The 13,368-nt window shown below is 36.9% G+C and overlaps 2 protein-coding genes across 8 annotated transcripts in view; one reads left to right on the forward strand and one right to left on the reverse strand.

Moving 5' to 3' along the window:
• The window catches only part of LOC102591964 (heparan-alpha-glucosaminide N-acetyltransferase-like), a 66,745-nt gene that overhangs the window by 15,513 nt on the left and 37,864 nt on the right, over positions 1–13,368 (reverse strand). For 5 of the 7 annotated variants that reach the window (XM_015315025.1, XM_015315029.1, XM_015315027.1 and 2 more), the window contains 3 exons: positions 6,322–6,442; positions 5,804–5,918; positions 5,631–5,716 (listed from right to left, as the gene is read on the reverse strand). The gene's annotated coding sequence lies outside the window, so the exon portion shown is untranslated. Of the gene's footprint in view, positions 1–5,630; positions 5,717–5,803; positions 5,919–6,321; positions 6,443–10,958; positions 13,318–13,368 lie in introns of those variants that run through there. The other 2 variants (XM_015315028.1, XM_015315026.1) reach the window with 2 other exon arrangements.
• Positions 9,103–10,668, forward strand: LOC107063322 (uncharacterized). The gene is made up of 3 exons (XM_015315023.1): positions 9,103–9,427; positions 9,789–10,045; positions 10,108–10,668. Exons 1-3 carry the CDS (start codon positions 9,103–9,105, stop codon positions 10,666–10,668), a joined length of 1,143 nt encoding a protein of 380 aa, XP_015170509.1.

Genomic DNA, 13,368 nt, shown 5'->3' on the forward strand with positions numbered 1-13,368 from the left:
AGCACTTCATCCGTTCTCAGTTATATGGAGCTTTTTTTTATGACCGTGGTGTCTGGGCTAGCTTTTATGCACCTTGACTAATTTCATCGGATACTTGTCATCTCCCACAAGCAACAAGTACCGCATAACTTTGTCACTGAGACTAGGACAGATGGAAAAAATCACCTTGTACTTTGTCTCCACTGAAAATTGAACCTAAGACTTCATGGTTCTTAACCATTTCATTGACCACTAGGCCACACCCTATAAGAGCATGTCACTAAGGGTAAATGGAAAAGTTAAGAACTTCCAAATATAAAAATGCTCATTCTTTTTTATTTTGATACTGCTCTTTTCTTTTTCTAAAATAGCTTATTTGTTCCTGCTTTAATATGTTTTACTAGAGCCAAGGGTCTTTGGGAAACTACCCCTCTACCTTCACAAGGAACAAACAGAAATGAAGGAAAACAATCAAGCCAAAAAAATACTTCATCATTTCTCAGTTATATGACTTTTTTTTATGACTGTGGTATCTGGGTTGGCTTTTACACACCTCGACTAATTCCACGAAATACCTGTCATCTCCCACCAACAACAGGTACCAAGTAACTCTATCACCAAATGGTTCTCAACATTCATCAACCATTAGGCCACACCCTATAAGAGCATGTCACTAAAGGTAAATGGAAAATACAAAGAACTTCCAAATATAAAAATGCTCATTCTTTTTGGTTTTGATACTACTCTTTTTTTTTTCTAAAATGGGTTATTTGCTCATTCTTTAATATGTTTTACTAGAGCTGAGGGTCCTTGGGAAACAACCCCTCTACCTTCACAAGGTAGGAGGTAAGGTCCCAGACCTCACTTGTGATATTACACATGGTATGTTGTACATATTAACAAGTAAAATCGTGGATTTAATAATTTACAAAGTTCTACCAACAAGAAGGCATCTTTATAGAATAGACTAATAAACAAAAGACTGTTGAGATTAATAATATACACAACTATCAAGAAGGAACAAGCAGAAATGAAAAACAATCAAGCCAAAAAAGCACTTCATCAGTTCTGAATGTGGTGTTTGGGCCAACTTTCACGCACTTCGACTAATTCCACGAGATACCTGCCACCTCCCACTAGCAACAAGTACTAAGTGACTCTGTCACGAGGTTAAGACAGAGGAGGAAGAATCACCTAGTGTTTTTTGTCCCCTGTGGGCATCATAACCTAATATCTCATGGTTCTCAATCACTTCATTAACCACCAAGCCACACCCTTAGCTGCTATATGACACTTTTATAGGAGTCACATATTTTATTCGACTATAAGTTATTGACTTTTGTCTCTTTCTAGTTGTTTAGATAAATTAATTAAGGAATAAACAATCACGCACACCAAAAATTGAACAATCCCACTGATGTAATAAACAATATATAGGAATCAATTAAGATATACATGAAGATCCTCTTTAGCAGTCTTATCTTCAGCTTTAGGAACCTCCACATGGCGCTTGCAGTATTCGACGACTTTGGCTAAGATCTTGCTAGTAACGTTGGGTATATGGATGGTGGTGTTAGCGCAGTCATCCTCTATCATATGTTTAATTGTCTCTGATTCTAGCGCCACCGCCTCATCGACCTCAAAGGTCTATCCGTCGAAGCTCCTCAAAATGATCATCTTTGAAGGAGAATTATGAACCGATCGACAAACCCTAATTGTAGGTTAGAGAGAAGGAAAAGAGGCAAGAGTGAGAAAACCTTGTAGGATTTGCTACTTATATTACTTTTATTTATTTATATTTATATTCATTTTTTATATTATCCCTTATTTAGAAATGATAGCTTCTTGGACTAACACGGCATTACAGAATTGGACCAAAAGCTATTTAGATTATACTGTGATGCATTTAACATTTTGCTATTTGTGGCCCTATTTGATTGGCTATTAAATTTCATTTATTTTTTGGGAGACATCTTTATTCTGAAATATCACACGTGTCTTTATTTGCTTATTCATTATACTTACTACAAAATATAGACCTTGGCTTTCTCTTTCCACTTCCCACAAGTTCAAATATCTCTTCATCTACTTAAAGCTCTCTTCATCTTCCATTTTCTGAAAGTGTTGCTGCAGTTTAAGGTATTTCTTCTCCCGTTGTTCTTCTTCGTTCTTCAATTTTCTTTGTGCTCAAATGATAAAATGAGAATGGCAGTTTTTATTATGTATTTTGATTCTCTTTTTTTGTTTCTTAGAATATGTACACTTAGCTATTTAAACCCCAATGGCTAAAAGGAATAATCAAGCTAAGGTTCTCTAGATTTTCTTTTCGTTTGTCTTACTTTCGAACATGATATCAGAATCAGCGTAAAACTTAATCTTCTGTGCAACTACCAGCGGAGAAGAAACTCCTATCCACTGTGCATCATTCCAATGACTGTGCAACAATTAGTCAGAATCAGCAGGCATTGAGCCTCAACCAATACCACCACTGTGTTTGGAACTCTTCGGCAATCCAACCCAAGAAAACCCAATCAGACTCTTTACGTGTTGTCACACGCCGGGGAGAAGTCTCATTTGCCGGTGAGATATACCCATGTGCCGGTTCGTGCGAGGGAGTCCAGTGACTCTTTGGCGACATTCTTCTGTGGAACTCGCCTCCTCAATTCAACATCACCCATCCAAGTTCCACTGCTTTCTGATAACTTTCCACAAGGCAGTCCACTTCTCCGGCGAGTACTGATACATGATTTACATAGGGGAGATAAATGATAGAATTCGTTAGGGATAACATGTCAACATTCAGTTGGTTATGTTAGTTAGGAGTTTTTGAATACACGAAGGGCGGGAAAGTTTGTTAGTGGCAGTTGGCCTCATCTAAGTTAGATCTGATCCAAGTACAGCTATACAGAGAAGTAATCCTCTATTGATTGATCATGAATACATTTACATTTGTCTCAATTACATTCTTCTTCTTCTACAATTCTCATCCCCCATTTGTCTCAATTACATTTCACTCGAATTACTCTGTAGAGTTCCTGTTTTAGCTTAGAATTCTCGAGCTTACAGTTGAGCTCCTGGAATTCTGTTAACAGTGGTATAAGAGCTATTGAATCCTTGGCATCAATGGCGAAGGGAACTATGGCAATTGGAGAACCAACCAGTGGAACCCCTACTTTAGAGGTAGGAGAATTGTGAGATGATGCAGAAATTGGAGTTTTAGTCGGAAAAGTTTCATCTCTGAAAAAATTGGACCAACCAGTAGTTGAATTGAAGAATCAATTAGCAGCTTCTGGGGAGACTCGAAGGAATAAAACCCCATAGGAATAGGAGTAAGGTCCTTTCCGGAATGGCCATTAAGAAGAAAGAGTACAAAGGGAAAGAGAGAGAAAGGAGTCCTAACAGTTACAATTCTCACCACTCGAATTGCTTTATGGTTAAGATTCAAGAATGGAGGTCTTGCGATTTAATGGAGAAGATCTGAAGTCATAGTTGTTCAAGATTGAAGAATAGTCATCTCATTGAGACTCTCATTCCCTATTCATACAATCTCATATTTGTTGAGTTTTTTCGGGCAGCAATTTTCATATCCTATTATCTTATTAATCGTATGCCATCCTTAGCTATCCAGAATATTATGTTTTCTTTCCCTTCCATGTTGTGTCTTCAAGAGCATGTGGTTTGTTCACAACCTTACTCCAGAAATAATAAGTTAGTTCCTTGTGCCCTTAAATGTGCATTTCTAGGTTACTAGAGGACACAAGAGGGATATCGATGGTATTCACCGGATCTTCAACGGTGCCTTATGTTTGTTGATGTTACTTTCTTTGAAACCCAGCCATACTTCACCAATCCAGGTGATCACTTAGACAATTTTGAGGTTGTTACAAATTCCATCTTTTGGAGATTCAATAACTATCTTCCCTTCATCATCACCTACACCTCCATTTCCCTTACCTATAGCTCCAGTTCAATCACCTACAACTCTAGTTCAACTTTTCAACCTTCTACAACTCCATCATTCTTGATTTATTATCGCCTTCAATGTCCAACATCACGTACAAAAGATTCAAGTCTTAAACTGAATCCTTAGCCTACTAGGGACTTGTCTTTCCCTAGTCCACCAATTGCATTATGAACAGGTATTCAGTCCACTCGTAATCCCTATCCCCGTTATACTTGTTGAGCTATCAAAGTTTATTATCATTTCATTATTCCTTTGTGTAATCATTGTCTTCTATTTCTATCCCTGAGTCCACAAGTGAAGCGCTATGTCATCCTGAATGGCGACAAGCTATGGTCGAACAGATCAAACTTTGTTGTTCAGCATTGAACAAGCGCCATCCCTTAGAAGGTATTGTTAAAAGATCTCAATTCCTAATGAAATGGATGTAGCAGTAGTTTGTTGGAGCCCAGAGTTTTTACTTGATCCACGATATGTAATGTATTTTTTTACATGCTAGTGGCACTTGGAAGCTTGTTCCTTTACCTCCAGGTAAATCACTTGTTGGTTGTCGGTGTTTGTATCCAGTCAAAGTTGATTCAGATGGTCAAATTGGCCGACTTAAAGCCCACATTGTTATCAAAGGTTATCTCATTCAAATTTCACACTGAGCTTTTGATATATGCGTCCCAGTACTATACTCAAATATTTAGACTTGATTATAGTGATACTTTCTCCCCATGGCTAAAATAGCATTTTTTGCCTTCATATATCCATGATTGTTGTTAGTTACAGTGTTCAGGGAAGCGTTAAGCGGAAAAAAACAATAAGTCCCCGCTTCACGCTTTAAGCGATGAAGCGCTCACATACTCATTCTAGTCTGTGAAGCGTAGAAGGCTCGCATCGCTTCGCTTCATCGCTTTAAGCAATGAAGCGCTCGTTTTCCTGAACACTGGTTAGTCATTAGCCTCTTTATTAGCTAGACATTAAGAAAGCTTTTATCCATCGTGATATTGCTTGGCGGAGTCTGAGGTCTTGTATGCCAGTTGTGTCAATCCAATATGGTTTGAAATAGACCCTTGAGCACAGTTTGATAAGTTCAGCATGGTCATTCAAGAGGTTGGTATGACTACGTATGAAATTCAAAAAACATTCATAACTGGCACTTGAGGAGGTCAATCTTAAGTGTTGGAAGCTACTGCTAAGGGACTCCCCCTCATCTAGAAAGGATAGGCAATTGAGAGAGAGTGAGGCCAATCATTTTGTATTGTATAGACATACTTCTTATAATTTGAAGGGGAGCCTTGGAGTAACTGATAAAGTTGTTACCATGAGATTAGGAGGTCATGGGTTCAAAACTTGGAATCAACCTCGGGCAGAAATGCAAGGTAAGACTGCGTACAATAGGCCCTTATGGTTAGGCCCTACCCCAGACCCTGCGCATAGCGGGAGCCTTAGTGCACCGGGGTGCCCATTTTATACTTATTATTTTTGCTTTTAAATTGAATCAACATCTCTTCCAACATTTCCAGATGAAGGACCTAGGCATATTGAAGTATTCTCTAGGCATTGAGGTCACACCTCCAAATTAAGAATTGTCATCTCATAGTGTAAGTTTGCCCTAGATATTCTTAAGGAGATAAGTATGACAAGTTGTAGACCCATTGATACTCATATTGACTTGTAATAGACAAATATGATAGGTTGTTACCTTACAATGCCTTCAGGATCAAAAGCAGCATGACACCAAGAGGGCATACTCTCAGAAACTGTGTCACTGTTGGATCCATTGCATTCCTGTGAAAGATTAATATTGGTCATGAAGGGGCTAACTGTGAGGTCTGGACATAAGCATGTCAGCGGTGCAGTTCAGTATAAAGTTACCTTCATATTTCTATATACAGGTTTTGCATAGAGTGATCTATTCCAAGAATATAGCGATCAATCATTCCAGCAGAAATACATGCAGGTCTAAGATCTCCTCTAACAGAAATTTTACCTGCAAGTAGCAACAAAATTTACCATCTTATATTACAAATATAAGATAACTGATAGAAAAAGTTCTCCAACTTGATCAATTAGGAATAGAACTGATCATACACAAAGTGGTAACAAGGGACCAGTCATTTTTAAGGTTCTATTGGATTAAAGTAATAATAAGCTTCTATAGGATAAGAATTGATCACAAAAGTTCTTGACTTTGAGCAAGCGTTTTACATGCTAAATCCAAGGTAGAAAAATTAGTACTAATATCACTCAAAGCAGTAATGACTCATCACATTCATCTTTAAGCTTCTGTAGAGTTCTTAATGTGTTACTTGGAGCCACTCACATAGTCACATTGTTTTACTTTTTAGAATATAGTTCAGGGTAAGGAGAATAGAAAGCAAACAGTTGCTAACCACATAAATGGTGCTTCCAGTTGACTGCAACACACTGAATTGCCAGTCAGGGACATACAGGCCATATAACAACCCACAATGTGTAGCAGACAATAGGAACATGATACACCTACAAATACACCTACAAATGAAGTAAAATGTTGTTAGGTAAAACTAGAGACAAAGGTAACCATAGAGGACAAGAAGCAATACTATACAAAAAGAAGATTGATAATAAGACTGCCAATATCATTGCAGTTGGACTCACTAGTTTTCCAATAAAAACACACAAATTTCTCCTGTTTTGCCTATTTAACCACCTGTTTATAACTAATGAGGCCTAGTCCAAGTAGTTAGGTTGAGACCTTGTACCAACATGTCATGGATTTGACTTCCACCAGCGACAAGCTAGATTTTTATCTAATTTAAAGGGGATTAATGCCTACTTGCGAGAAGTTCGTTTTTTTTCATAATTGTTAAATGAAGTTCACAATATGCTTAACAAGACACACTTATGGTTCCACTCAGGGGCGGATTTACGTTGAACCAAGGGGGTTCATCTGAACCCCCATCGTCGAAAATTTACACTATATATATACGATTAAAATTTTAATTTATGTGTATATATATAATATTGAACCCCCTGAACATACACCAAAGGCGTAGCTCAATGGAGTTGTGGGTTCAAGAATTCACGCTGCTGCACGCAAGGTCGCGTGTTCGAATCTGAACAGAGGCTTAATTGTTTTTTTAAAATAATAATGGAGTCCGAAAACGACTTTAGTTCCAAATAATTAAAACCCTGATATGGAATTTAGGATTTATTAGTTTAATCCCTAATTACAAAGTTAACTATTAAAATACCCTTTTCTTCTTTTAGGATTTTTTCATCGCTCTTCTTCCTTTTTAGATTTTTTTCATCGCTCTTCTTCCTTGCTGGGCACTGGCTGCTGCTTGCTGCTTCTGTTGGATTGGTCATTATTGAAAACTTGAAGTCTATATCCGCAATCGTTTCTTTCACCTCCATTAATAACACTTCGGTAAGTTTTTGGTTCCCTTTTTTCTTACTAGATTTCTATATACCTTATTTCGTTATTTCTTGATGTGCTTTCTTTTAGTTGGCTGAATTATTGATATCATTGAAGTTTCAATTTTTTTGTTTGGCTAATTTAATATATGTTCTTAATCTAAAATTGGAGAGATAGAGAAATATAATTTAATAATCAAATAACCATTGCTTAAGCTTTTTGGTTTTGGTCCTTATTGTGCGTATGCTTTTTTTTTAATAGTTCTTATTGTGTGTTTAATTCTCTTAAATTCTAACTAAACTTTTACTTTACAATCCAGTCTTAATATTCAATGAAGAAGTAGTGGTAATAAGAAGAATAGCTGTTTACAGAAATCAAATATAATGTAGGCAAACGGTAGTTTCTGAACCAGGCCTCTCTTACATACGAGCAATTTTCTGAACAACCATCTGAGGTAGTTATAATCTTTACATTCATACAGAATTTAGCATAGTAACGGCAATTAGTACCAAGTGTTCCAAAAGAAATGGTTTAAAGTAGCAATGGCAGCAGTCATGCAATACATACAAGTCATCTGAAAATCAATTTCCTGATTTTAAAACTTAAAACCAAAATCTAGGTTCCCAGTTTGATGATTCTTCCAGACAACAAACAAGTTGGTAGAGAAGATAATATTTACCGGTTGGGATAAGTAGAAAAAAACAATGAAGCATCCATTAGCAGAAGTAATTATACAAGTGGTACCTTGGGACTGGTAAAGGAGGCAAGTCCTGCCATTGCTTGGTTTTGGTGTCAAGAACAAAATTGCGGGCAGTAGGACCCCGGCACTGGGGACCGTACTGTCCAGTAACAACATAAATGTATCTCCCATCAGTTACCATACCCAAGTGTGAATGAGCCATTGCTTAAGCTTTTTGGTTTTGGTCCTTATTGTGTGTTTAATTCTCTTAAATTCTAACTAAACTTTTACTTTACAATCCAGTCTTAATATTCAATGAAGAAGTATTTTACCCCAATATCGAAATCAAGTTTAGCCTCTCATAGTCATAGTCAATCTAACCAACAAGAAAATGTCAATCATTCTGAAGTACCATCACATTCTTCTCAAGAATTTGATTTGAGTACTTTAAAGTTTGATCCCGGTGAAAGAACTCCAATATTGAATTATCATCCAAATCATCGTGATGTTATTAGAAGGGCATACCTTGTGAATGGTCCTTGTCAACCTCGCTTGGAGGTGCATGAGTACCCTCAAACAAATATTTCTGGAGCAATGCGTCATTTTAATCATGAATGGTTTGATGATGTATATCATAATTGGTTGGAGTACAGTGTTAGTAAAGATGCAACCTATTGTTTGTATTGCTATCTATTTAAAGATCATAATATTAATCAAGGTGGAGGTGAAGTATTTTCATGTACATGATTTAACAATTGGAATAAAAAGAGTGGTCTTGACAAGCATATTGGTCTACAGAATAGCCCACATAATCGATTAAAAAAGAAATGTCAGGATTTACTACGACAACAACAGTCGATTCAATCTGCATTTGAGAGACAATCTAATCAAATTAAACATGGATATTATATCCTCTTAAGTGTTTCGATTGATGTAGTAAGACTTTTCATAACTCAAGGACTCGCATTTCGAGGTCATGATGAATCTAAATCATCACTTAGTAGGGGTAATTTTCTTCAGATTCTCTCATGGTATGCAAAAAGGTGTGATAAAATTCGTGATTATGTACTTGAACATGCCCCTCAAATTGATCAAATGACTTCTCCAATAATTCAAAAAGATATTGTGATTGCATGCAAGATAGAAACAGTTAAAGCTTTTCTCGAGGAACTAAATGGTGACTACTTTGCCTTACTAGTTGATGAATCTTTTACTATTTCACGCAAGGAGCAAATGGCTATTGTATTACGATATGTTGATAGAATGGGATTTGTGATGGTGCGACTTATTGACATTATTCATATTCAAGATACTAGTGCATTATCCTTGAAAGAGACAATTATTAATTTACTTGCTCAACATTCTTTGAGTCCATCACGTGTGCGTGGACAATGTTACGATGGGGCAAGCAATATGCAAGGTAAGGTCAATGGACTTAAAATGTTGATTAGGCAAGAAAGTAGATCGGCTCATTCTATACATTGTTTTGCTCATCAACTTCAACTAACTCTTGTTGGGGTCTCTAAAAAGTGTGTTGAAGTGGGAAAACTTGTAGTATTGGTCTCAAATATTTTTAATGTATGGGATCTTCTTTTAAGCGTATGGATGATTTACGAGATTCTCAAAAAGCAACAATTCAAGATGCATTAGATATGGGTGAACTGACAACCGGTAGGGGCTTGAATCAACAACTTGGTCTTTCAAGAGCTTGTGATACTCGTTGGGGATCTCATTATAAATCCTTTACAATTTTATTCTTATGTTTGACTCTATTGTTGAAGTTCTTGAATCACTTGCTCTTGATGCACGAAGTATGGATGAAAGAGCCAAGGCAATGGGACATCTTGAATCTTGTCAAACATTTGAGGTTGCGTTCATGTTGCATTTGATGAGAGATGTATTAGCAATCACAAATGAGCTCAATAAATGCTTACAAAGAAAGGAGCAAGATGTTGCAAATGCCATGCTACTTGTTGAAGTAGCAAAGAAAAGGTTGCAAGTTTTAAGGGATGATGAATGGAATTCTCTTATTGCTAAGGTATCTATATTTTGTACCAAACATGAAATTTTGATACCTAACTTTGAGGAGCCATATGTTAGCTCTTTAAGATCACGGCGAAGACTTGCTCACTATACACTCTTCAAGAGCTTAATGATCGTTTTAATGAGGTAGCTACTGATTTGCTCTATGGAATTGCTTGTTTGAATCCAATTAACTCGTTTTCAAGTTTTGACAGCAAAAAAATAATGAGGATGGCTGAATTATATCCAGATGATTTTGATGAATATAATATGGATACTCTTGAGAATCAACTTGCAAGTTACATTGTTGATGTTCGTGATGTTGATGAAAGGTTCTCTGATCTAAATGGACTTTGTGATCTTTCCAAAAGATTAGTCCAAACAAAAAAGCATTCAAATTATCCTCTGGTGTTCCGCTTAGTGAAACTTGCTCTACTTCTACCAGTTGCCATTGCATCCGTTGAAAGAGCTTTCTCGGCAATGAAGTTTATCAAGAATGACTTGCGAAGTCAAATGGGTGATGACTTTTTTAGTGGTTGTTTGGTGCCTTTTGTAGAAAAAGATGTATTTGATAGCATTCCTAATGATGCTATTATTAAGACATTTCAAGATATGAAACCTCGTAGAGAACAATTGTAATGATCTATTTAAGTTTTTAGATATATGTGCTCTAAATTAATTTTTTTTTATCCGACCCATTTATATTCGATTCAACCCATTTATTTGTGGATATTATTTACGTGATTAATTTTTTTTTTGAACCCCCTTGATGAAAATCCTCCCTCCGCCATTGGTTCCACTAAGGAAAAGAATCTAGCACGCGAGTAATACCTTCATGATGCAGAAACAGAAGATATATGTAGTACTCCTAACAATTGCACAATCAAAACAAAAAATATACCTGAAAATCAGGGATGTAGTTGTCTTACCATTGGCAAATATAATTTCTTTTTTTTTGAGAAGCTAACAACTTGTATTCTATTCCAAAACAAAAACTAGAACCTGCTACAACAAATTACAGGTTCCTAATTACAATTGTGGAGAGTAGCAGGAAGATCTTTAATCCTATAGCAAAATTTATAAGGAACCTAAAACTGATTCTAGATCTACCATGTACTCCTGTTTACACCAAAAAAGAAACAAAACCAAGCAGTTCATTTTAATCTTCTGGATGGAATTACTCTTGTTTTGAAAGCATCTGAGATTTCTTTCTTTCCGCACAGACCACCAGATGCAAGCCGAAATGATTTTCCATCTTTCTTTATGCCCGGTAATGCTTGCATAACTGCTCCATAACTTCAGAGTCTGCGTAACTTTCCTACGCATAACCCATTTCATGCCCTTCTAATTGATAAAAACATTCCACAAAATGTTGGTTATTCTATAGTGAAGGAAGAGATGGTTGACAGTCTCTACTTCTTCTTCACCACATAGAAGGCACCTAGGACTCCGTTGAATATTTCTTTTCATAAGATTTTCCCGGGTCAAAACTGCCTGCTTAGCAAGGAGCCAAGTAAAACAAGACACTTTGTAGGGAATTTTAGTAACAGTCAGAGGATTTTAGTTTTCCATATCAACTTTCTTGGCCACCCATTCCTCTGACTGTTACAAGGATTAAATTTTTTGTACGCTCTTCTAACACTGAAATTGTCCCGATTGTGATCCTGCCATCCCAAACTATCTTGTGCATCAATAGTTCCTTTGAACTTCCCCAAGACCTTGTAAAACTCCACCAACCTTTGGATCTCCCAATCATTTAGAGGTCTTCTAAAACTCAGATTCCACCCTAGGTTTGACCACCTCTCCGCTACAGTGGACCTTTGCTCTTGGTTTAGGGTGAAAATATCCGAGAACAAGGTTTTTAAAGATCCTTGTTCTAGCCATCTATCTTCCCAAAAAGAGGTTTTCCTACCGTTACCCAATTTGATACTGCAGTTTCCTCTGAGCTTTGGCCAATGGTTTTTGATGGCTCTCCAATGGCTTGATCCGTAAGTGCTAGTGACCATTTTTGTTATCCAGAGATCCTCCATTTCATATTTGGCCTATATTACATCTTTCTACAGAGCTTGCTCACTGGAAGCAAATCTCCATAGCCACTTCATCATAAGTCATTGGTTTTGAATTTTTAAATTCCTTATCCCCATCCTCCCTGCCTGTTTACTCTCAATCAGAGTATCCCACTTTACCAAGTGTAATTTCTTGGTTTCACTATTTCCTTCCCACAGGAAGTTCCTCCTCAAAGCATCAAGTCTGTCAATAACACCATCAGGAATAAGGAAAAGTGACATCATATAGATAGGCATAGAGTCCAAAACACTTTTGATGAGTGTTAATCTTTCCTCCTAAAGAAAGGTACTGACTCTTCCAATTCGCCAACCTTTTTTCACATTTTTCAATCACCCTATTCCAAATGCCTATAGATTTGCTTTTGGCTCCCAAGGGCATCCTTAAGTATGTAGTTGGTAGGTCCCTGTTCTTCCGCCCAAAATCCTAGGGATACAAGAAACTCTTGTTCCAATTGATGCGAAGCCCCGAGATAGCTTCAAAAAGAACAAAGATTACCCTATTAAAATCTTGAGTTGGTTCTTGTTAGCATCACAGAAGACAAGTGTCATCTGCATATTGTAAGTGAGTAATCTCCAGATCATCCCCCACTCTACTGGATACCCTAAAACCTCCCAGCCACAACTCTTCTTGAGCTATTTTCAACATATCATTTAACCCCTCCATAGCGATAATAAAAAGAAAGGGAGTTAATGGATCTCCTTGTCATAAACCTCTTTGTGAAGAGTAAAAACCTGTAGGAGAGCCATTTATTAGAACTGAGAATTTCACAGTGCTGATGCAAAACTTCATCCATCTTAACCATCTACCTCCAAAACCCCTTTTACAAAGAGTCTCCAACAGGAACTTCCAATTGAGGTGGTCATAAGCTTTTTGAATGTCCACTTACATAGGATGCCTGGGGCACTGCTTCTAGTTCTAGCATCAACACACTCATTTGCCATAAGAATGGCACTTGACATGGAAGCCATATCTCGCACAAAGGTGCTACAATATATCCAACAACCATTCTCTGCACAAATGAAAAGAAATGTATACTCTTCTGAACAAGTAATAGAAATGAATAGGTTACATGTATAAGTTCTTCATCTGCACCTATCTTTTGACCTAATGACTAGTAATCCTTCTAACAAGAAAATGAAAACTTCTTATAATAATCAGGAAACCAGATTAAGATGCTACTCTTGAAGAATCAACATCTATCACAAAAATAGCTAAATAGGAAGTTAATCCAAAGTACTTCACTGAAACTAAAAAGAACAACAAGAGAAATAC

Source organism: Solanum tuberosum, unplaced genomic scaffold, assembly GCF_000226075.1.
Source record: "Solanum tuberosum cultivar DM 1-3 516 R44 unplaced genomic scaffold, SolTub_3.0 scf00336, whole genome shotgun sequence".
NCBI lineage: Eukaryota > Viridiplantae > Streptophyta > Magnoliopsida > Solanales > Solanaceae > Solanum > Solanum tuberosum.